The sequence below is a fragment of the Hyaena hyaena genome, unplaced genomic scaffold (genome assembly GCF_003009895.1).
Source record: "Hyaena hyaena isolate Hyena2069 unplaced genomic scaffold, ASM300989v1 scaffold_859, whole genome shotgun sequence".
Taxonomy (NCBI): domain Eukaryota; kingdom Metazoa; phylum Chordata; class Mammalia; order Carnivora; family Hyaenidae; genus Hyaena; species Hyaena hyaena.
In genome coordinates this window covers 253,961-280,195 of record NW_024081492.1, presented here as the reverse complement: position 1 = coordinate 280,195, position 26,235 = coordinate 253,961, and the positions used below count along the sequence as shown (strand labels likewise).

At 44.2% G+C, this 26,235-nt stretch overlaps 1 protein-coding gene across 1 annotated transcript in view; it reads right to left on the bottom strand.

Annotated features, from left to right (window-relative positions):
- SLC24A3 (solute carrier family 24 member 3) overlaps positions 1-26,235 on the bottom strand; it is a 504,574-nt gene that overhangs the window by 417,205 nt on the left and 61,134 nt on the right. Inside the window, exon 2 of the mRNA XM_039220101.1 lies at positions 25,455-25,583. Coding sequence (XP_039076032.1) covers positions 25,455-25,583 — 129 coding nt within the window. The remainder of the gene's footprint in view (positions 1-25,454; positions 25,584-26,235) is intronic.

Genomic DNA, 26,235 nt, shown 5'->3' with positions numbered 1-26,235 from the left:
CTGGGGACTGCAAATAAAAGCATCTTTAGTCTTTTGCAATTTCAAAATGAAGCCGCTCTCTGTCTAAGCAGGAGCTGTCTACTTGCAAGGGCCATCTGAGCAAAATGTACCAGCCATGGAGTCAAAGAAACTAGACATGAAGGGGCTGCAGGTAACATTGAGGTGAGCCAATACACCTTGAAAGAGACCTTCTCCTTTCAAAGCATTTATTTGTCCTAGAAAATCTCACAACATGGAAGTAAAATATGCTTTATAGGATACATCCTCAATGTAATAGATGGTGAAGCTAGAGAGGAAACAGGACCCACCTGCTCCTCATGCACCTGCACCCCCTTCGGTTTCCCAGGGTCCCTTGTTATACTCCTGTTAGAGCAACTAAAACAGAGAGATGATATTTCACTTTTAAACCTTCTTTGTCTTTTCAAGAAAATCAGGCACAGGAAAAGGCAAATATTCCCATGCTGTGTTCAGTTAAGTAAGCCAGCATCTGCTTGGTCATCACAGACATATGACTGGTTCAGAGGTTCCCGGGGCACTAAAGATACACCTCTAAAATTTTAACTGATTGCCCAGCATGAGACATTTCAGAGGGTGGCAATCTGATTTTGAAAATAGGTAGAATTGTAGATCTTGAATAAAAAGTACAATTTGTAATATAATTCACATTCACCTGCATGGGCATTTCCCCAATCCTAGATTCCTAGGAAGTTAACAAGAATTACCAGAATGGGGTTCCATTACCGTACAGTTGCTCTGGGAAACATGAGCTTAAACAAATTCAAACAAGTTTTTCTACAGCTCCCTGAAGCTTTCACGGGACTGTGTATTCGGTCTCTCTAAGAATATGATGCCAGGTTTCCTAAACTTAGGGGATCATGGAAGCCCATGCCCCTAGTTTTGTTTTCTAAACAGGCCAGGCTGTTGCAAAATGGGACACGTTTTCAGTATGTGCTATGCAAGGGTCAACTTTTTGTTTTCCTTAAGTTAGATCAATGGATCCTAGAGCATGAGAATGGACAACTGAAGCCAATTCCTCATCAACAGCCCTGCCCTCCACTGTAGCCAGCTATTTCTCCTTCCAGCCTTCTGGACTGCCATGATGCTGGGGTCTCACATGCTACAAAGACAGTCATGCTGTCCCTTCATTCATTCACCAAATATCCAACCAGAACCTACACTATTCCAAGGCCTGTTCTAGGCCCAGGGGACAGAGCAGAAGCTGCTAGATCAAGACCCGCCCTCAGGGGGTGTCTTAGGTGAATATTCTTGTGCAAGTGCCTCACAGACAAGATGCCTTTTTTTTTTTTTTTTTTTTTTACTGAGGTACTATCTTTTCTCATATCTGGAAGCTCTTCATCTACATGAGGACAGATTTTATGTTTCCTCACAGTAAAATAATTCCATTTTAGCACTAGGAGGAACTTTAAAGATCATCCAGTCTACTGCATGCATTTCATAGACAAACAATCAGGAGCTCAAAGGATAGTGAACAGTGACTGAGCATTTATTGTACACATGATATACCACAAACAGTGGGTGCAATTACAAATATGATCTTATTTACTCTTCGAACAACACAGTGATAAAACTCATATCCCCATCTTGAGATAAGGTAACTTAAGTTCCCATTTATAATGAATGGAAATACTCTGACCAAAATCTAGTTTACAGTTACCAGTTGCTGTTGCTGTACAAAACCATCTTGTAAATCCTTCCCCACATTTTGTCCCAGAACCCACAGGCTTCCCCCAACCCCACCCAACTAAGATCCTTACCAGGACAGAGAACAGCCAGAGCTTGAAGAAGGCTCAGGAAGCCTCCAGTCCTTGGAAGACCCAGCTCTCTCTCTCTCTCTCTCTCTCTCTCTCTCTCTCTCTCTCTCTCTCTCTCTCTCTCTCTCTCTCTCTCTCACACACACACACACACACACCCCAAAAAACTCAGCAATGGTCAATGGGAAATACCTCCACTGGCACAAATGCTGCATGGGTTTCATGAGACCCTTTTTAACCCCACAGCCAAGCCAAGCATAGACATGCCGGAGCAAACAGCCAACAAGGCCAAGGACAGAGGTCCAAGCAAGAGCAGCAGTGCCACCAAGTATGGGCCTGGCACCCCCTCTCAGCACACTGCATAACTGCATCAAATCCTTTATCCTCCCTGTGGTTCAGGTTCCTCCATCACAGATACTCTGGTTACCCAGGAATTCTGAAAATGAGTTCAAAGAGGTCAGAAACTGTAAGAAGACTACGTAAATGGCTTTCAGAATTATACCAGAAAAGCAACCACCTTTCATATCTCCTCATGAAAGAGGCAGTGTTCGGAACTTCCTAAGAAAAAAAAGGGATAAAATTAGAAGACTGAGCAACAGAATGCCAAGGAAACTAAACTTGGGACAGGGGACAGGAAATACACACACACACACACACACACACACACACATTTAGAACATTGCAGAGAAAAGAAAGGTGACATCCACAAGCCACTAACCCCATGGGATGGTAAGGCCACCACTCCCAAGCTTCAGTCCCCATGGTGGTCTCAACACCCCCCTCCCCCCAGGAAGAGCTGCTCTCATCCTACACAGGTCTTCTGTGAACAAATATTCCAAGAAGCCAAAACAGGAAAAGTTAAATTTAGAAACACAACTGTCATGTTGCATTCAAGAAGGAAAGAGCAAAGTAACTCATCAAGTAGTAAAATTCAGATGGGGAGCAAATATCCCGGTCTTAGTTTTCAGGGTGTGGATGATGTTACATGCCAAGGTTCTGAGGATGCCGAAGACTAGGGTTTTCAGCACTTGGGCCCTCTCCTTCACAATCCTATCCCCTCTGAAGACGCTTCTCAGCTTTTTTTTTTTTTTTGGTGGATTAGCATTCTCTTAGAATGTAAAGTCATTTGCCACTGGCTTTTAGTTGAGGGACTTTTGTATTCATGGTCCCTTGAGAAAAACTGTATTGGAGAAGATGATGGAAGATGGTCAACCTCTCCATGTCTCTGCCTCACTGACAGCCCACCTTACCATGGGAATGGGGGTCAACCAGACCATTCAGAGGACCCAGATGATGTAGAAAACAAGGCAGAAAGCTCTTAAGGCCTTCAAGGAATTTCTGTCTGTTGTCTTTGTCACAGGCCAGCAGAGGTGGCTACCTCTGGTCTTCCTCACACTGTCCTTGAAGATGAAGACCCTAAAAAACCTGAACTCTGCAGAACTTGAGAACAGAATAACCAAAGCTGCTACTAATTGAGCCCCAACTCAGTTCCAGGCATGAGATTACAGTCAAGGCGCATGCTATTAATTAAATAATTATCCTAACAACAAGGAGGCAAATCCAGGGCACGTGGGGGCTGAAGCTCACACAATTAGGCGGACCCTCTTCATGGAAAAGCATACAAAAATGAATGAAAATAAGACAGAAGGTCTTGGAAGGGCTCTTGCAAGTGAGGAGCCCTGAGGCTCCCACTTCCTGGGAAAGCTGTTCTGGCGGTGAGGCAATTATCAACATGATCTGCTTTGAAAGATGAGGAAACCGAGAAGTTACGCAAATTGCCTCAGAGGATCTCCACAGCCCAACACAAGCCAGGTAGCCTAAAGGCCATTATGCCATTTCTGGAGAAGGGAAAAAAAGGTCTTTATTATTTGAGAAACTTGACAATTTTTTGCTAAATTTGTAAAACTTGATTCATATTTTCAAAGCCCTAACGTTTAAAGAGAAATGAAGACAGAAATGATTAGTCTCTTTTTAGGTTAACTGGGTTTTTCAACATTTTTCTACATTTACTTATTTTTTGAGAGACAGAGTGAGACAGAGCACAAGTGAGGGAGGGGTAAATAGAGAGGGAGACACAGAATCTGAAACAGGCTCTAGGCTCTGAGCAAGCGTTCAGCACAGAGCCCGAAGCGGGGCTCAAACCCATGAACCGTGACATCATGACCTGAGCCAAAGTCAGACATTTAACCAACTGAGCCACCCAGGAACCCCTAGGTTAACTGTTTTTAAAACCTGATCTACAGTGACACTATATTCACCTGAAATGAAAAAAAGGATGTTAACCCCCGCGACAGAAGTGGTCCTGTACCCCAGGACCCTCCAGCCTGGAGATAAAGTCACCCAGGGTTTCTTGCTGCATTTCTGAGATTTGGGCCAGCTCTGAGATGGCTGTAATACATATCCTGTCATGTCTGTCCAGGATGCTACCAGATGCCTGACAATAGAGACAAGAACCAAGATCAGGGATGCCTTTCCTATCACACACAGGTCTTTTTTCTTCCTTGAGACAGGTGAGGGTAACCTCCTTTTGCTGCAAACCCTTATACTAGTCTCTAAAAATGGCCATTTCCCTTCCTGGAGCTCATAGGAGATAAAGCCCTCCCACGTTTCCTTCAACCTGTCATCTCCTTTCCCAAAGAGAGACAGCTGTGGGTGCACTGAGAAAGACCACTGCCTGAGGTCAGAGGATATGGGCTCGTTCTGTGGTTCTACTACCTGTTAAAACTGTGACAGCCTGGATGGGTCATTTAACTGTTGGCTCTGAGTTTCCTTGCCTGAAAACTCAAGAGTGATGAGAATATTAATTAACCACAACCAGGAACTGAAAGCGAGCCACATATGTATTACTAGGGAATGGCAATAGAGTCTTACAATGGAAAAAAAGAGGGTAGTTAAAATGAATGGACCAGCACATGCATTCACATAGATCTCAAAAATACAGGAGAGGGGAAAAACATGGCAGAATATTACTAGAGCCAAATAACACTTACGTGAATTTGAAATCACACTAAACAATATTATTGTTTACGCATACAAATACATGAGATAGAAACACTAACCACAGGCCAATCATGCCCAAAATAAGGATGATGACTGCTTCTAAAGGCAGAAGACCTGACAAAGCGTATAAAAAAAGAACGTTGACTTAATCTGCAATATTGTATTTTTTATAAAGAGGATTAGAAGCAAATAAAAATGTTAATGCTCATTAATTCATACAATAAATACAATGAAGTCTGTTATATTTTCCCTTACAGTTTTCTGTATTAATCTTTTGTTATTTTGAAGTAAACTGTCAGAGGGGGAATTCATTCATTCATTCAATCATTCGTTCAACGAAGATTTAACATCAACAAATATTTGAGATGCAACTACCATGTTGTGAGTATTATGTAGGCCCTGGGGATACAACAGTAAGCAAAACAGCCCCAGTGCCTAACCACACAGGGTTTAGCTCCTGCAGGCAAAGACACTTATTTGTGGAAATCATGTGTCAACTTGACATTCGTGCCTGACATTCAGTGTAAAGGGGAGCTAGGTGCTGGGAAGGAACACTTGGGTGTGGTCAGGTTTTAACTCCAGTTGGGCAGCCATCCCTGTGTGCTCAAGGAACTCCTGACTCATGGGCATGTTGGAATTAAGGAGACCTGCAGGCAGAGCACTTAGCTCAGCCCTGACTCCAAGTAGACACTTGACCTCAGCACTGGAAAGAATCTATGGATTTAAATCCTAGCTTAGGAATTAATGGGTTGGCATCTGAAAATGGGTTTGCATTAGATGAGTTTGCATCTGCAATAATTCTAAGGTATCTAATAGCTGAGCAGGGATAGAATCAGGTCTAATGCTTCACATGTTGTTCAAATACAGTGACAGGAGACAGTTCTAAGAGTTGGTCCAGAAGGTAACCAGGATGGTGTGAGGGGGTCTCCAAACCATGTCATATGAAGTAGGGATAGTGAGGAGGCAGTTAAGAAAACTGAAGATATGGAAGCCTGAACAAGGAAGACCCTAATATCTGACCTTAAAGAGAAGCCATGGGGAAAAGGAATAAGATTTATTTTATAGAAGTAGAATGATTAGGGCTACCTGGGTGGCTCAGTTGGTTAAGCATCTGACTCTTTATTTCAGCTCAGGTCATGATCTCATAGTCTGTGAGTTTGAGCCCCGCATCAGGCTCTGCACTGGCAATGTGGAGCCTGCTTGGGATCCTCTCTCTTCTCTCTCTGCCCCTCCCTCCAACACACACGCTCTCCCCTCCCCCACAAAATAAATATTTTAAAACTTCTTTAAAAAAATAAAAAAAGAAATTAGAATGACTAAAAGGAAGATCACTTTGGTTCAGCACAAGGAAGACAAGTTTAATACTACCAGTTGCCCCAAGGAATACAATGCCTGTGCAAGGAGGTGAAGGAAGAGTTCCCCACCACTGATGCGAGGATGCAAAAGACCACTTTCAGGATATGCCATAAAGAGAACCTAGTGCTGGGCCACATGATTTTTTTAGAGCCTCTGAGTGTCCAAAGCTTAGGAACTCTCACTTATGGTGTTCGGAGAAGATAAGACAGCCACATAGGTGTGCTGCTCCTACTTGACCCAGTAATTGTTTGCAAATCCCTTAGGAGTACCTTCCAGTTTTATAACACCTTTGCAGATTTTTCAAAGTTCTCTCATGTGCATTTTCCTATTTCTCCCAAGACAGTGAAGAAATGGAGGAGCCATTCCCGGGCTGAAGGAGACGAAGTATGGAGGAAAAGTGAGAGGGAAGAGCCCCAGCTAGCCACCCAGGGACCAAACCTCATGGGATCGAAACACTGGAGGAGACCCTGGATGCTCACTGCCACGCCCCCTCGGACCAGCTACCTCCGTAGGAAGAGATCACAACCATAAAGCAAGTGAGGTGGCAGAGTGAGCCACAGAAGCCCAGAGCTCCCCACCACTCTGCCCCCATTGCTTGCAGCCAGACCCAGAACAGGCCCTCCATCCCCAACCTGCTGAGGTTGAAGCAGCTGGAAACCTCATGCCGCCTTCAGGCTGCCAAGCTGACAGCAAGCTGGAGACTCCCAAGAATCCGAGAAACATGTCTACTCTTGTCTATTTTCTCCAGATACCGATTTCCCGGGGAGCAAGAAGTGAGTCACCACACAAGCTGAAAGATGTGAGTGGTGAACAATGGAGATCCTCTACTGGCCATGGGACCTTTTTGGCAACACAGCTGTGAGTATGAGTGTACCAGTCACCATGGCTGCATAACAAACCGGCCCAAACTGGCAGCCCCACACAGGAAAGATCACTTATTGTTTTTGTTATACAGTCCTGGGGGTGACCGGGCTCAGTTAAGCAGTTCAAACTCCAGATACCATGTGGTTGCAATTTGATGGTGGCTGGGACTGGACTCATCTAGAGGGTGTCTTTGCTCACATGTCTGGGCGTCGATGCTGGCTGTCAGCAATCAGACAGGACCGTGGCTGGGGCTGTTAGCAGGAGCACTTATAAGTGGGCTCCATGAGGTCCAGGCTTCCTCTCAGAATAGTGGCCCGGTTCCAAGAGCAACTGTCCCAAGGGAGAAAGCTGAGTGGAAGCTGTATTGCCTTTTACGACCCAGTTCTGGAAGCCACACAACTTCTGCCACAGTCTATCTGTTAGAAGTGAATCATGAAGGCCAGCCAGACTTAACAGGAGGAGAATGAGCGCCTGTCCCCTACCCAGAGAAACAGCAAAGCACTTGTGGTCATGTTTTAAAACACTGTAAGGCACAATTCTTCCTCCCAGGCTAAAAACTACATCCCATAGCCTTCGAGGGATTTGAAAGCCTCCAATTAAAGGTGGGAAATACCTCCCAATGTGCCAAGCTTTGGGCTAAAGAATATCACTCTGTTGGATGTGTTTTTTTGGAAGCCTTTGGAAGTCCCACATTTGGGGGGCAGGGGCTCCAGAAACATGAAAGCATGTAGGACCTAAATACCAGAGCTACATTGTTCCCTACTTTAAAGATGTCAAGTCACTTTGAAAGATGATTTGGTGTGACATATGGACTCCATTTGACACAAGATAGAGCCCCTGAGAGATTAAATAATTACCTGAGGATATGGACACATTTTCTTGAGTCTAGAGCCAGAAAAGGTGGTGTAGTCCCCCAAAATAATACACATACTAGAAACTAAAATATGGGCCACATGTTTGTAGTGACACCACATTTCCCAATTTCTATTCAGGATTTAAACTGAGTCCTGTCCAAAAATAATACAAAAACAGGGAGGGGGACAAACCATAAGAGACTCTTAAATACAGAGAACAAATTGAGCATTGCTGGAGGAGTTTGGGGTGGAGAGATGGGCTAATTGGGCAAGGGGCATGAAGAAGGACACTTGTTGGGATGAGCCCTGGGTGTTATATGTAGGGGATGAATCGCTGGATTCTACTTCTGAAATCATTATTGCACTATATGTTAACTAACTTGTAAATTTTAAAAAATGAAAAAATGAAAAACAAAATAAACTGAGTCTTCTCTGTGGACTTACAAAGTTCCAGGCCCCAGGCCCTAGCAACACTGGTAGAAATAACTCTTTTACTTTAATTGACTACAAAATAAAAAGATCTGCCTGGTGGGCAAAGGCTCTGTTTTCTTGCAGCAGGAGCTCAGGCAGGATTTTCTTGGTGTTCCTCTTTTTTCGATTTTGACATGTTCTGAGCTTCCCTGGGGTGCCCAGAAGTCTAACACAGAGGCAATCGAAGATGAACCAGGAAGGAAGGTTCTCATGAAAGCCCTCTGCCCTGGGACCCCAGGCTGGAAAGCTTCCCCAGTTCATCCGTTCTGAGTCTGCTGCTTGTGGCACCAGGGCTTGGCGAGCACACGGCACTTGTATAAACACTTTATGACACAGTGAACACCAATGGGGTGAGTCTGAGTGTCTGCATATAGCAAGACAAACCCACAGACACAGAGGAAGTGCAAAGTGCCATCACGTGCCTTTCCTGGTTTAGGAGGAGCTTTCTGACTTGTTTTACAACATGAAACCACTTAGTGGAAAAGAAGGAAGTCGGTGTTTTGCAATCATAGCCAGTGCCCCACTCACCTTCCTTTCTGTTACACTTGGGTGCACAGATCCCCAACTTCCAGCTGCTGGCACCTGCACCCCTTCACCTGGGGACTGTCTCTGGTCATGGATATCACTCCACCTGAGAGAGGGGCAGTTTGGGAATGCCAGTGCACTGCCGCCCCAGGGAGCGGCCCTCAACTGATGACTGCTGGGAGCTGATGTATACATAACCCAGCTCCCTCACCCCTGGCGGGAAGGGGCCAGAAGGATCTTCTATACCCTGTTGTCCTCAGTGGTAACTGGCTGATGTGTCAGACGTCCTTCATCCTCCCCTCTCTGTCTTCCTTTCCCCCTTCTGGTGTGTCCTGGGATCCCCTCCCAGATAAACTCCATGGACCCAAACCCTTGTCTCAGTGTGGTCTTCTAAAGGGAACCAGAACTGACTCAAGATCCTGGATGGCTACAGCATGAAATTAATGATCACCAAGAGTATTTCTCATCCTACAAGCAGCTTGTGTATCTCAACCACCTACTCCAAATCCACTTGTGTGTCAGGAACTGCAGACAAGCAGACAAGGAACACAAACAAATGAAGACCTGTGCCAAAAAAGGGTCTGCTGGGAGAGAACTTGTTTGGGAAAATGAGGATCTCTTCCTTTCCAAAGACACCCCCCCCCCCCCACACACACACACTTCCCACTTTAAGGCAAAGCTGGTCCCTTTCTCTAACTAGGCATCTAGTTCCCAATGAGATGCTTGGAGAGAGAATGTCTTTCTCTCTCTGATGCTGTTTGTGATGAGGAGCCTGCCCAGCTTCAGCAGGAAAGAATGCCACACGTGCCTCCTGGAAGCAGCTCCCACAGCAGAATGCACATGGCTGTTTACTCAATGAATCAGACTGTTTCCTCCACCTTCACAGCTCTGCTTCTCCCACTTCTTTTTGTAACTGAATAACCGAATGTGCAGTACTGCATCCAGAGAGCTTATAAGGCCTTAAGGACGAAGGAGATCACCCCTCCTATCCCCTTCCCCTTCCTGGCCTACAATCAGAAGTTTTCTGGCTCCAATCCATGGTCTGCTCCGGTCTGGGCAATGGAGGGGAGAGTGAGAGGGGACATTAGGGATGACTGGCCCTTGTCTATAAATAACCCCTGGTCAACCAAAGCTCTTACTAATTTGCCAGATATCCCAAAGGTCTCTTTGAAAGTTGATTCAAGGGGCGCCTGGGTGGCTTAGTCGGTTAAGCGTCCGACTTTCGCTTAGGTCATGATCTCGCAGTTCGTGGGTTCGAGCCCCGCGTCGGGCTCTGTGCTGACTGCCAGCTCAGAGCCTGGAGCCTGTTTCAGTCTGTGACTCCCTCTCTCTCTGACCCTCCCCTGCTCACGCTGTCTCTCTCTCTCTCTCTCTCCTAGAAATAAATAAAACATTTAAAAAAAAAAAAGAAAGTTGATTCAAAAAAAGTTTCTTTTTTATAATTATTATTTTTTTAAAAAATTTTTTGAGAGAGTGAGTGTATGCATGAGCAGGAGAGAGGGACAGAAGGTGGGAGAAGGAGACTCTTAAGCAGATTCCATGCTCAGCATGGAGCCCGACACAGGACTCCATCCCACAACCCTGGAATCAGCACCAGAGCTGAAATCAAGAGTCAGGATGCTCAAATGACTGAGTTACTCAGATACACCTAAATAAGTTTCTAAAAGAAGTGATCAAAATCTACAAGGCATTTCCTAGGGAGAAATATACCCAACATATTAACATTTACATGGAAAGTTTTCATCTGTACGTGTAATCTACATACATAGATGTTTATCAGCATGTGTGTATGTGTGTGTGCTGCATATAATAAAGGATGTATCTACACACAAAAACATGAATGTATCTCAAAAACAGTGTGCTAACAAGGAAGCCTTATATCAAAGAGTGCATATTTTATGATTCTTACATACAAATTTCTAGAATAGGCATCAACTAATCTGTGGTGACAGAAATCAGAAGAGTGGTTATGTGAGGGGTGGGTTGGGGGTTTCCAGAGAAGGGGCATGAGTGAACTTCCTGGGACAATGTATGCTCTAGATCTTGATAGAGGTTGGGAACACTGCTGTATGCATACGTCACAACTCACTGCTGGTGTACTTCAGATTCATGTACTTCACTGTGTATACATGTTACTCAAAAAGAATAAACAAACTATAAACTCTAGTTAATGATATGCATGCTAAACTATGTGAGAGGGAGTGTATTTATTTCTGCAAGTTATTTTGAAATCCACTAAAATAAAACAGGAAAGGGGTGCCTGGGTGGCCCAGACCGTTGAGCGTCTGACTCTTGATTTTGGCTCAGGTCATAACCTCATGTTCATGGGATCAAGCCCCATGTTGGGCTCTGTGCTGAAGGTGAGGAGCCTGCTTGGAATTCTCTCCCTCACCCCTACACCTCACTTGCACACACCCATGAGTGCTTTCTCTCTCTCTCCCTCAAAATAAATTTAAAAAAAATTTGAAACAGGACAGATTGATGGATGGATACAAGGCTGGCTAGATGAATAAACCTGGGAGAAAGCCAATGGAGTAAAATGTGAATTATAGAACCTAGGTCCTGAGTCTATGGGTGTTTACTGTAAAATCCCTTCAATTTTTCTGTATGTTTGCAAATTTTTATAATAAAATGGCTGCGGTGAAAAAAAAAAAGTACCTAAAAGTAGGATTCTTGAAACTGGATGGGGGTAATGGGGATGCAAATTCATAAATAAACAGCACATAAAACTGTGGCACTGAAAAACAATAATTCTCTACTGAGAGTCTGTGTACCCGTGTGAACCACCAAGCACCAACGTATTCATCCTGGGCCCTAGTAAAGGGAACACTTTTTGCGAGCCACAAACACAAAATGATTCCTGCAAAGGGGACAATTTTCTGCATGAAACTAGTGTCAATGGATAAAAACACTGGACAGAAGGAGGAGTACAGCTGTCTCGATTTTCCTTCCTTTAAATTCAATACTAATTATAATTTAACTTAATAAATTGATCTAGTACTTGTGGTTAAAATGGCACAGGCAGGGGAGGAACTATGTTTCTGGAATATGGAAGGATCACTGTCCATGGAACACAGGTCACCTCTTTTCGGATGATTTGACTTAAAGTGACATCCAAAGGGCAGATGCGCAGGGTGAAGGTGGGCAGAATAAAGCACAGAACAAGCCCGGCTTTTTTCCCACCTTCTCACTGCCCTTCACTCCCCCTTCTTTCATCTCTGAGATCCATTCTGGACAGCCAACCTCATACACTCAGTCTAGTGAGACCAAAATTCCCAATATCAGTCATTTTTCTATGGATTTTCCCAGGACATATCAACTAGAACACACGAAAGTGGAATTTCCATTCCCCAAGAGAAGACCCACTGAGAGGGCTGACATTGATGCTGACAGCCCGTTCATGTGCCAGCATGTAGGATTTGACAATTAAGAGTGTTTTTACTTTTGAGGCACCTGGGTGGCTCAGTCAGTTGAGCGTCCGACTTTGGCTCAAGTCATGATTTCACAGCTCATGAGTTCAAGCATCGCATCAGTCTCTGTGCTGAGAGGTCAGAGCCTGGGGCCTGCTTTGAATTTTTGTCTCTGTTTCCCTCTGCTCCTACCCTACCTGTTCTCATTCTCTCTCTCTTTCTTACTCCCTCTCTCATTCTCAAAGACAGATAAATGTTAAAAAAATGTTTTTAAAGAATATTTTTACTTTCCACCTACATATTACAGGTATGTTTCAGAGATGTTGTGGGTTCAATTCCAGACCACTGGGATAAAGCGAATGTCTCAGTAAAATGAGTCACATCAATGTTTTGGTTTCCCAGTGCATACAAAAGCTATGTTTACACTCTGCTGTAGTCTATTAAGTGTGCATTATGCCAAAAAAAATGTCTGTAACTTAATTAAAAATATTTTATTGCTTAAAAATCCTAATCATCATCTGAGCTGAGTTGTAATCACCCATCACCGTAACAAATATAATAATAATTTTAAAAGTTTGAAATACTATGAGATTTATCAAACTGTGACAGAGAGACACAAAGTGAGTGAATGTCACTGGGAAAATGGTGCCGATGGATTAGCTCACCCTAGGATTGCTACAAACATCTAATTTGTAAAAAGAAAATGCAGTAACTGTAAAGTATAACAAATTCAAGTGTGGTAAAATGAGGTGCACCTGTCTAATATTAGTACATCAGATCTGTTTACTTTCCTCCCATAGTAGAAATCTCCACACCCTGATCAATGGCCTAATCAATAACCACAATATTCTGGGCATAACTAATTGAGGCCCTGCTTGTGAAACCCCTTAGCACACAGTAGGTGCTCCAAATATGAGCATCCATCCACACATTGAACATCTGCTGTGTGCTACTCTAGAATCTTTATTCCATTGATTCTTCATGGCAACCCTTTGGGTTGTAACATGAATTATTCCACTTCTCAGGGGAAGAAACCAGGCTTTGAGAATTTAAATGACTGGTCCCATGGTCCCACAGTCCTTGGATGTCAAATCAGGACTCTTCTCCAGGTCTGTGGAACCCTGGTCCACATCCCTACCACTGCCCAGAAATACTTACAAAATATAGGTACCCCTTATCTCTTGATTCTCTCAATAACCCTGAGGCAGGCCGGGAACTCTGAGCGCCTATTTAGTGACTGAGGTTACAGACGCTTAAGTGAGTCCAGCCTGGCTATCTGGACCCCAGTCCTGTGCTCCTTCTAGAGTGGCCTGTCCCCAGTTCTCTGCATCCTATTCTCCTCTCTTTCTCAGCCAAGTACCCCAGACCCCAACAGCATGGACACTGGGTGAGCCCTGAGGCTCCACTGCAGGTTCAGACTAGGGGGCCAGGCTGGGCTCTGTGCACAAAGCCTTAGCAGGATGGGCAAGCCACTGGGCTGGGATCAGGTCTATTTTGTTCAGAGTCTGCTTCTAAAAAAGGCTGCTAATCTTTAATTTAGGGATTTTATTGTTTCTATTATAGAAATTTCAGCCAAGCTAATGGCTTAAACTATATCAGGAACCTCAGAAGAGCCAATATGAAAATCCAGACATGTACTTATTTAACCTTACTATCCAAGGTGGAATGTGAACCTTATCATGGGCATAGATAGGGCCTAGCCCAGTAGATGCAGATTGGAGGTGGCCATCAGCCCACAAGCCATGGGGAGCGCCCAGATGAGATGAAGCAAGAGGCTGGGTGCCTGATGCTCAAGTACGCGGTCTGGGGAAGGCACACTCAGTGCACTAACTCAGACATGCTTTCCCCGTAGCTCTCAGTCACACTGCCCTGACTACTCCACAGAGCTTGTTTCAAAAAGTCTGAGGCCCAGAGTAGCTGCCGTGAGCCTCTGGGGAGAGAGGCCCTGACTGGGCCTCATCCTACCCTAAAGCTCCCTGAGTCTACCTCAGGCCTGAGCGTGTCCCAGTCAGGTCAGGGTCAGAGTGCCTACTGAGAGTCAGTCAGTGCCCCGTGGCCTTGCCTCCAGGACCACAGTCAGTCCAGGGTCAGCCCTGTGCTCAGATACCCCAGGGGTCAAAGAAGGAGGGAGCAAGTGGAAAAGATGAGTGCTCAGCAACCAGCCAAGGTCTAAAATGCAAGAAGAGATCTCCTGGAAGGTGACGCAGGAACACTCTCAATGACCCTCACAGACACACGTTTTTAATACAGCTAGGTAAGGGGCACCTGGGTGGCTCAGTCAGTTAAGCATCTGACTTCAGCTAAGGTCATGATCTTGCAGTTTGTGAGTTCAAGCCCCACACTGGGCTCTGTGCTGACAGCTCAGAGCCTGGAGCCTGCTTCATTTTCTCTCTCTCTCTCTCTCTCTCTCTCTCTCTCAAAAATAAACATTTAAAAATGTTTTTTAAAATCGTAATTTAAAATACAGCTAGGTGGGGGCGCCTGGGTGGCTCAGTCTGTTAAGCTTCTGACTTCTGCTTAGGTCATGATCTTTCTGTTTGTGGGTTCGAGCCCCGTGTCGGGCTCTGTGCTGACAGCTAGCTCAGAGCCTGGAGCCTGTTTCAGATTCTGTATCTCCCTCTCTCTCTCTGACCTTCCTCTGTTCACGCTGTCTCTATCTCTCTCTCAATAAAATAAAACATTTTAAAAAATAAAATAAAATAAAATACAGCTAGGTGAAACTCCATCCTGGTGTTTCTCAGGGGAAGAAGTCTTAGAAAGAAAACGCAGGTACCCGCCCCCCAAGATGGATTCTAAAAATGAATGACTGTTTGCATGGCTCACAAGAAATGCAGAATGAACGAGGAAGATAGGTTTGGTGTCTTAAATTTAGCTGACACCCTTCCTCTGGTTGGCTGGTTGGTTGATGGCTGGGCTCAGCCAGCTCTAACTTTCCAGAGCTGGCCAGTGCATGGAGGCAGGTGGCCTCAGGCGGTGGTCTCAGCCCTGACCACACCCTGGCATCACTGGGGAGCTTTCAAACCACTGAAGCCTGGTTTCCAGTCCCAGAAACTCAAGTCATCTTGGTGGAATGGGGCCTGGGCTGAAAATCTCCCCAGGGGACTCCAGTGTGCTAATCCACGGCTCTTTACACTCAAGTGCACCGAACAAGCCCCAGGAGTGCTTGTGAAAACCCACTTCCCAGAGGCTCTGGTCCAGCAGGTCTCAGGTGGGGCCTCGGAATGAACATTTCCAACAAGCTCCCAGGGCTGCTGCTGGCCTGCCTCAGTTTGAGAATGACTAAGTTATCTGAAAGCACCTGTCTGAGAACAGGGTAGTATCCTCCTGCTGACCTCGATTTGCAGGTGTGATTTCCAGCCGACTCCACACATAAATGAGGTGAGGGGACACGGCCCAGCCCTATAGCCAGAGGCAGGAAAAGTCGGAAAGTGTGAGGATTAGTCCTGACTCTACTGCCAACCAGAGGTGGACCCTGGACATGCCACCCTTCATAACCTCCTTCATGCCCCTAGACCTCAGTCCTGGCTTCATTTGTGTAGCAAGATCATTATGGAATGTGTAATTCCAAAAAAAAAAAAAAGTCCCCAGATCGCCTGGGGTGTGCTGCAGCACCACCAAAGAATGGGGGCAGGCAAGAATGAACTCCCATAGGGATAGAGATGGGGCCAGGGCCACATTCACACTCTGGCCTCAAGGAAGAAGCAGCTGCCACTGTCACTGTCAAGGGGCCACCTGGGTGCAGCCAAGAGGTGCACTGGGGCCAGGAGGTGACTAACCCTTGAGCTTATCCCAAGGCAGGTGTTCCTGGCCACCCCATTCCAATGCCCATGGCCTCTGCACACAGGTGAGCCCACTGCTCAGTGCTCTGGAGGTACCAGCAAGATAAGCCCTGGGGATACCACGCTCACCAGCAGCCAGCCCTTCATGGATCTTCACCCTCTGACCCAAAAAGGAAGCAATACCAGGTGTGAGGAAGATTGCATTAGTCCACACCAGTGCTTTTCAAGCATCTTTATGGGAGTGAACATTACCTCTTCTACTTTAAACAGATCTCTACACTACAGACAGACAATGTTGGAGTTTCCTGATTGTGTGTCTATGTGTGGGAAAGAAATCAGTAAAGTAAAACTCACAGACCCCTGAAGCCCAGGGTGTCATATTAAATATTAATTTTTTAAATTTTTATATGGCATGTTTTATATGTCATAATGAATATGACACTAGTTTTAATATGGCACAGGTACCATCTGGGGGAAGGGTGGGGGGGATATTATTCTTGTCTTAACCTCCCCTCCAGGCCATATCAGGTGCCAGTCCCAGGGCCCAGAGCAGGGTGTGGCAGCAAACATCCCTAAAAAGGACCACAGAGTAAATAATTTAGGCTTTGCAGGACCTATGGTCTGTGTTGCAACTACTCAGCTATGCTTTCATTTAGCAAAGGCAGCCACAGACAACACATAAATGGATGTATATGTTTGTGTTCTAATAAAACTTTATTTACAAAAACAGTTGACGGGCCACATTTGGTCAAGGGCCATGGCTTGAGGGAAAAGGTTTGGAATCAAGAATTTCTAAGCTTCTATCTATAAGGAACTCACCAAACTCCACACCTGAAAAACAAACAACCCAGTGAAGAAATGGGCAAAAGAGAAGAACAGACACTTCTCCAAAGAGGACATCCAGATGGCCAACAGACACATGAAACGATGCTCAGCATCCCTCCTCATCAGGGAAATACAAATCAAAACCACACTGAGATACCACCTCACGCCAGTCAGAGTGGCTAAAATGAGCAAATCAGAGATCTCTAGATGCTGGCAAGGATGTGGAGAAACGGGCACCCTCCTACACTGTTGGTGGGAATGTAAGCTGGTACAGCCCCTCTGGAAAACAGTGTGGAGGTTCCTCAGGAAACTAACAATAGAATTCCCCTATGACCCAGCAATAGCACTGCTATGAATTTACCCAAGGGATACAAAAATGCTGATGCATAGGAGTACATGGACCCCAATGTTCATAGCAGCACTCTCAACAATAGCCAAAACATGGAAAGAGCCTAAGTGTCCATCAACGGACGAATGGATCAAGAAGATGTGGTTTATCTATATGCTGGAATACTACATGGCAATGAGAAAGAATGAAATCTGGTCATGTGCAGCAACATGGATGGATCTTGAAGGTGTTATGCTGAGCGAAATAAGTCAGGCAGAGAAGGACAAATATCACATGTTTGCACGTATAGGAGGATTAGGAGGAACTTAACTGAGGACCATGGGGTAGAAGAAGGGGGGAAATGGTGGGGGAGAGGGAGAGAGGCAAACCATGAGAGACTCTTGAATGCTGAGAAACAAACTGAGGACTGATGGATGTGGGGGGGGAGGGGGGAGATGGGCATGGAGGAGGGCACTTGTGGGGATGAGCACTGGCTGTTATATGGAAACCAATTTGACAATAAACTATTCAAAAAAAAAAGAATCCCTAAGCTTCTTTCCACATTTATGAATATTAATTCTCAATTCTTTAACTCAACTGCCTTAATATTAGTCTAATTTATCTATCAACAATACAGTCCTTCCCCACCTTCAGATATTTTTTGTTCCAAGATCCAAAATGTTTCAATAAGCTAGTGAATATAAAAACACTTTGAAGGTCTAAAGTCTCACACAAATAGGCAGGCCCAGAAAAGCATCTAAGAGCAGAGCTTATCATCCTTCACCTGTGTTTTAGGAAGATTCTAGGTACCACTGACTGGATTAGTCAGCCTGGGCTGCTTTTAAAGAACAGGGCTTTTAAGAATGTCTCAAGAAATAAGTCCTAAAGGGATGATGTAGCTAGAAGAAACGAATAGTGTCTGGCCCTTTCCTCCCAGAGGTGAAGACTTCTAAACCCTTCATTAGTGTGAAGTAGAAAATCCTGTATTTCTTATTCTATCCTATGTATCTATACAGTGTCCTCTGAGGCCATAACACAGCATTAGTCAGAGCCTCCTAGTTAATCTCTGGACATGTCTCGTTCACACAGATGTAAGAATGCTGCATTGTGGCTGAACTACACTCTGTAACCTATCCATCCTTAAAACAATCCTCATAATCCACCATGTCCTAATGTGCCTCAGAGTGGCATAGTCCTTATAAATGACTGCCATCACTCTGCCTTCCATTATATTTCTGGTAACAAAGACAACATGGCCACAATTTAATGAGCACATACTATGACTGGTGTTCCAGCTGTTCACATAGCTCATTTCACTGCATGATTACAAGTCTGTAAAGTGGGCATCTTGATCTGCATTTTGCAAATGATGGAAATGAGACTCAGTGAGTTTAAGAAACTCACCTGGCATCACACAGGCTGAACTTGATGGAAGTGAGATTTAGGACTTACTCTGGAACTGAAACTCTTACATTACTGCCAATGATTTATGTATCAAACGTTAATTATTTTTCCTAGGGTTCTTATATTTACAAAGAAGAGATGCGATTTGCAATTAGGCACAACTGGGACCATTCCTACTTCACTTGTAACCCTTCTAAGGTGAAAAGAGAGTCAAATTGTGTCACCTTGACAAAGTGAGAATTATGAGTTAAACCAAGAGCTAAGTCCACTTTAGAAGATTTCAGTCTGGGTTACTATTTTGTATAGAGGGAGAATATTGCTCTTGTAATCAGATAAGCATAAAGAAAAACTGAAAAGCTTGTTTTTAAAAAAAGAAACAAGTTTGCAGGGGAAATAATGTAGCAGAGACTAGCTAGCTGTTCACCAGATCTGCTGTCTCTTCTTCCAGGGCATTCTGCTAATATACAAATCCCAGCCTCCCTTGAAGTGAGAAGTTGTCATATGACTGAGCCCTGACCAATGGAATGTGAGCAGGAGTGAGGATCTAGCCCTTCACACTCACCTATGCACAATCATCCACGGCTTTGCCTCTTAAAGCAGAGAAGCACAATGACCTTGGAAACCAAGTATGAGGATGGGAAAGCCTCAAAATATAAGGCTTCAGAGTCATGGACCACCTCTTGCAACAAGGCCACCCAAAGACCAGAACTTCCACAAGAAAGAAAGAAACTTCTTTTGTGTTAAACTCCCAAAGCTGGACTTGCTTGTTATAGCAGCTACTATTACCCTAACTAATTCAGTAAAGAATCTGATACAAATTAAAGAGCAGATCACAAGAAGTTTCTAACTTGTTGCACTTAAGAATGTCAACAGCTATTTGAATCATTATGAAAATTATAACTGTAGAGAGACACTGGTGAAATTTAAGTAAGTGAGTATAATAAAGTATAGATTTTAAGACTTAAAAAAAAACCACCTTAGTTCTTTCCTGGGTTCAAACCCAGGGATAAAACACTGGGGCAACTGAAGTTTGTCATTTTTAATATTGTGGACATATTTGGTTAAATAAAACATTATACTAAAGTACTGCTTTGTTTTTACCTTTTTGACATAGCCATTAGAAAATTTAAAACTCCATCTGTAGCTTGCACTCTACTTCCACAGGACAGTGCTACTCTAAATTATGCAAATGTCAGGCTTCCTACCTAATTATCAATACATTTGGAGTGTTTATGTATGACTGTTGGGGGGAGGGGGCTCTACTCTGTTTCTGACAAGTGCTGTGACCTTATTCAAGTCGTTCACCCCCTCTGGATCTTTTTTTCTTCATGTAAAACATAAGAGATTTGGCCTTTTCATGCTCTGTAGATTAGTCATACCCAGCCCTGTGGTTTCAGACTAACTGGCCTTTTTCTTTAAAAAAAAAAAAAGTTTTTATTTAAATTCCAGTTAGTGAACATACAGTGTAATACTAGTTTCAGGTGTACAATATAGTGATTCAACACTTCTGTACATCACCCGGTGTCCATCATGACAACTGCACTCCTTAATCCCCATCACCTATTTCACCCATCCCCCTCCCACCTCCTTAGACCAACTGCCTTGATGTTATAGTTTAAAGTCAAAAAAACAGTAGGACCCCAGGACACCTGGGTGGCTCAGTCAGTTAAGCGTTTGACTTTGGCTCAGGTCATGATCTCACAGCTCAGGGGTTCAACCCTGTGCCGGGCTCTGTGCTCACAACTCTTAGCCTGGAGCCTGTTTCCCCACCCTGCTCTCACTGTGTCTATATATCTCAAAAGTAAATAAACATTAAAAATTTTTTTAAAAGAAAACAGTAGTACACCCCAACACTTAATTTTGTCCATGACCTGCACTCTGAACCAGTCTGTGTTGCCTGCCAATCTGGGGCCATACTCACCCCTCGTATTCCCATATTGCTTCTCTTATATGGACCTCTGGCTTCCCTCTTCTATTATGATTCACATTTGACTCTCAGATTATGTGGTTTCTGGCCATTCCAGTAGACACCTGATCCAGTAAACACTCCTGGCATGCCCCATAGATGCCTACAGCACAAGCCTGGGGTGTCTTTCTCATCTTCAGGGACCTTAGACTCAACTAAGCCAGACACAGAGAGGGAGATGAGCCCTTTATCAAAAGAACATCCAGTGATCTCAGAGTGAAACCCATGCCAAAGGGTATCATTTTAAATAGGTTTTTTCTTCCAAAGTTTATTTGAAGGAGGCACTCTGAGGAAAAGCTTATTTCCTTAAATCATCAAAGAACTAAAAACCAAAAGATGATAGATTCTTCTGGAAACAGACTGCAAAGTATATAAATAAAATTCTGCAAAGTGTACAAATAAATATGACAAAGAGTTCATTTCTGCCACAGTTGTCCACCACATTCAGTATTACATTTAGCTAACTTAATTTTCCATGGATAAAATTTATTCAAAGTTAAATTTCACTTAATAGGTCATCTGAGTAAACAGTTTCAAGTGTTACTGGCCAAAAAACAATATGTTTCCAGGCTCTAGATGAAATCGGCAGTGTCAGGCTAAGAAAACAACTTTAAAAATTCACAGAGGACTGGATAATTGCAGAAAAATTGGAGCCCAGAGCTTAGTCTTTTTCATCCAGTTCTGGAGGTAAAAAGAAAATTACCAATTTCCACCAAAACTATGTCTGGGAGCGGGGAGGGAAGAATGCCATTTAAAAATAAATTCCAAAATACTGCAAAAAAAACATGTCTTTAAAGTGGCAGCTGTCATAAGAAGAGCATGCCATCATCGTGTTGCCACACCGACCAAAGAGAGTGCTGACACTGTAACAGGCACCCCGCATCCTTGTGTTCCCCTGGGTGGTGTTCTGGGCATGGGGTTTTCAGAGGAAGGGAGAGGGAGAAGGGGCAGGAGAGGGGTAGAGGGGAATGAGGGTCAAAGGAGGGGATGAGATATGACATGTAATTTTGCAAAAGCAAAGAAGGTGTTCAGGGCAATGGAGCAGGTATCTTGGGGTGGAAGTTTCATGAATCTCTCTTTTTGAAATTGCATGCAACTACTGGATTTGTACAATGGAAGGGGTAGAAAGGATAAACTAGTTGCAGAACTATTTCATAGATGAGGAAACTGGTATCTGAGAAAGCAAACCAGCCCCATATCCTGAACAGAGAATGAATCAGGATAAAAGTCATTCCATCTCCAAACTCTGAACCTGCTTACTCTAATGACACCTAAAGCCAGGGGTTCAGTCTGAGAATCCCAGTGACATCACAAGTACCACTAGATGTACTTCATGACAAAAGCCAAATTAACTCCGGCCTGTGACCCTGGCACCATTACTCACTTGGCCATGGCAAACGCTGGCATCCCAAACACTCAGGTCCCCAAGTAAATAATTGCCCTTTGGAACACAGAGGGAACCCCGATGCATCATCTTTGGAAGTACATTCTCATTCTGCTGACTTCAGCAGCAGATGATGAAAAGAGGAAGGGAAGCTAGTCCAGAAACACAGGGCTCACTCCCTAGCCCTACATTTAAGACTTTTGAGACGGGCACCTGGGTGGCTTAATAGGTTAAGTGGCTGACTTTGGCTCAGGTCATGATCTCATGGTTCATGAGTTCAAGCCCCATGTTGGGCTCTGTGCTTACAGCTCAGGGCCTGGAATCTACTTCAGATTCTGTGTCTCCCTCTCTCTGTCCCTTCCCTGCTCATGCTCTCTCTCTCAAAAATAAATAAACATTAAAAAAAAACTTTTTAAGACTTCTGAGAGCAGACACTAAGCACTCAACCAGTACAAGCCAATATTCTCTGCATACAGGACTGGTCTGACCTCTTAAGGAAATAAGAGCAACTGGACCTTGGCTCACTCTAGCCCAGTCCTCCCCTCCATGGTAAGTTAGTGACAGGGAAGATCAAAACTACTTTTCCAAACCAGGACCTTATGAGTGCTTTAGCTCTCAACATTTTTGCACAAAATACCTGTTCCATCAAGACTGAGAAGCAGACCTCCAACAGCATTCTGGAAAGAGCACCAAGGCTATCAGGGGAAATGTGTGTCTGTGGTCATGGTTTGGCCATGTTCTTGTAGAAATAGAGCATTCCTCAGAGGTGCTGTGCTCATTAGAATGGTGAGATCTTTTCAAGCTTGTCTGTATTAGAAGATGGTGCTTGAACCTCTCAGCCCTGCTGGCTGACTGCTTGGACCTGGGCCACCTGAGTGAGTAGCCTGTTGACAGAACCAGATGGGACTTATGTTCCCATTCCTGTGAGGAGGGGCTGGATAAGGTAGTTCCATGACCCACTTGTAATGGAGGGATGGCTGCCCCCAGCAGACAGTGAGAAATTCACAAGCGAGCTCCTACTATAGAACTACCACCACAAACAGGGCACTAAGCTATTCATACTATATTACTTTATTACCAATTCTCACAGCAGTCATGAAAGGTCAATGATTATCTCAATTTCTCAGAGAAGCATACACAGGCTTAGAAGTCTATTTTTTCCCCAAAACCCAGAGCTCCTAAGCTGGGATTCAAATCCAGATTGAGTAGGACTCCAAACCCTAGGAAGAGATGGGGCTCTCAAATGTACATTTCCACTTTATCTCCTTGAGGTGCTTCCAATTAAGCTCAGATATGTTCAATTATGCAAGATATGTTCAAAAACAAACGGAAATTCGAGATGTGCCTGTCCAATAAACTTTCTGTGGTGATGGAAATATGATATGATCTATGTTCTCCAATATGGTAGCCACAAGCCACACTCAACTACGGAGTATTTGACATGTATCTAGTGCAGTTGAGAATTTGAACTTTTTAATGTATTTAATTTGAATTTAAATCACCACTGAGTGTCCATATTGGACAGCACAGTTAGAGACATTTTGTAGTGAAAATATTTGTAGCTCTAAGCAGCACCATGAGCTCTTGTTCAGTCCTCCTACTCTCTCTAGAAGCCGTTCCTCCTTTCTCCCCCATGCCCTCCCTGCCAACAGCAGGGACTTGTGCTCTTCCATAAGGTGCTGGACCTGTGCTCTTTTCAAAAACTGGACATCTTTTCTACCTGGGAGCTGAGTCATTTCCTCTCTTGTAATGGCTTTTAATGTGCTTTATTCTTCTACACCTGCCACTCTGAGAAAGATGCTCTGAGAAAGAGCATACTCTGCCACTCACAGAGACAGCACCACCTTCCCCCACACACATCCGTCAAGAGGGAACAGAAGCCGTCCATCCCCACTGGCCCTGTGCATGATGGCTGAACCCAACTTGGAACCAGTCACTGTACTGTGTGACTCCATTCTTTCCCATACTGAAGGTAGACCAAAAGTGACAACAATTAGGCCTCCCTAATGCTGTATTTCCTGTCTTCTGACATCCCACTCACCATCAGCTTCTTAGTTACAGAAAGATGTTGAAAAACACTTGGCTACAAGACCAGATCAGCAACCAGAGTTTTTGGCACATCTCTCTACAAATGGCTCTGTCTTCTCGGTGTGGCACTTGAACCTGTCACGCCCATTTTCACTTCTAGCTCACGTAGCTGCCATGTGTTTCACTAACCTTCAAGAGTGTTCCTTCAGAGCATTTAATAATAGTCATGGTAACCCTTGAATTCTCCAGCTTGAGGAATAGAGATTATGTAGTGTTGTGGGCTGTTGTGGGGTTATTTTTCTTGGGGGGGGGTAGAGGGGATGGCTGGTAATCTATTTTTAATTCCTTCTAGCTCTGTTTGGGAAATGACTGTTAAAATTCTCAGTATGGTAGTAAAGGACACCTTGACCCACCTTCCCAAAAAAGAGCAGACACAAACTTCACAGAACAGCTTCTGTTCTCAAAGGTCTAAGGTTCTTTTGGCTACAATGAAGATTGTTTATATCTTTCCATTGTGATACTAAAGAGGAGACCTTTGGGTGTGGGACCAATATTTGGCTGAGTTCCTGAATCCTCAGAAGGGGCACACATGGGGCCCATGTTCCCATCAAGCAAAAAAGAGAGGTCCCAGAGAGCCGAGAAGTCCAAGTCAGTGTTGGCAAAGTACAGCCACAGACCTAACACATCCCCATACCTATTTTGTATAGTCTGTGAGCTAAGAATGGTTTTTAAATGTGTAAAGGATTATAAAAGGGTGTTTTAAAAGGCAAAAACAGTAGACATGGTATATGATCTGCAAAGGCTGAAATATTTACTGTCTGGCCATTTGTCAGACAAGTTTGCTGACGCCTGACCTCAACCACCTAGAGGGTGCTTGCCATTTCCTGAGATTTGGTAAGCTGCGTTCTGACAATACCAAGTCCCTCTTGCTCCCTTTGTGTTTGTTTTTCTTTTACATTCAGTAACACTGGAGACAGAATGTTCCATATCTTTCTAAGGAAAGACACACAGGTATCAAATATGACAGCTGATAAATGAATATTCACTTCTTCCAAGAATACCAGCAAAACAGGTAAGGATCTGGTTCAACTCCTGTGTCTTTACTGTGACAGAAAGAAGGCTCCTGCTTAAAAACCAGCAAGAGAGAATTCCAAGGATCAAAGCAAAGATGCTCACAGAACATCCTCACTTGTCCTATTCCAGACTCAGTTTCCCACTTGAGAGCACAAGTGTCCACATTTGACATCAACACAGTATCAAGAAGATCACTGACTTTGACTTACCTTTTCAAACTCATGCCCTAGAAAAAGAATACAGAGGTAGAATCACACCTGAATGGTCCTAGGGATCTCACCTTTTAGTTTCTTAGATGCCTGCCCTAAATGTCCCTAAGAATGTCTGGATTCAAAGTCAAAGGGGAAAAGCATAGCATCCAGCTCTTCCAGAGAAAATGGCAGCCACTGCCCACAGCACGGCTGTCACTATTACCTGGCTCAGTGCAGTTCTTGCTGCTCCGGAGTCCTGCATCTTCTGAAGTCAGAGTGTCGTTCACCTGCATTAACTTCCTCCCCACTGTCCATTGTCTGTCTTCCCCTAGGAGGTCCATGAAGTCGAGGTCTGGGGAGAAAAAAAAGGTTGCCACACATAACTAACAGCTGGGTTTTAGCCTTTACCAATGCTGCATGTCCACTGTCTGGATCAGCCATCATTTGCTCACTGATGAGCCTATACCCCTCACCGTGGGCCTTATTGTACTTCATCCATGCTGCTTCTAACTGCCTTAGGGCTTCCTCTAGGAGCTGGCTCCTGTTGAGCCCAAGAGAGGCAGCCCTCAGCCTCTAACCAGTAGGGAGTGTATAACTAACTACCTCACCACTCCAATGGGATGACTATGTATGTATTCTTTCTCCACAGAGAATATCCTCCAGTTGTCTATAGTGTAACTCTGCTGATAAAGCACAATTTATTAACTGCTGTCTTTCCCTGCCTTAATTCCTCACTCCCAGTAACACGATGATAATGTTTAACAACCAACTCTCTGGGGGTAAAAACGTCTTGGTTTGTAGCCACTGGCTAATTTCTGTAGTGTAAATATTCTCAACATGGCCAATTTCAACATGACCAACATGACTTCAACAAACATGGATTTGAAAAGAGTTGCCCACCAGCATCTACTCCCCTACCAGTATTTCCTTGAGCCACCTCTCAAATAAAGCTCCTGCAACTGAACACTTGCTCAGGATCTGCTTCTGGAGGGTTGCCCAAGCTA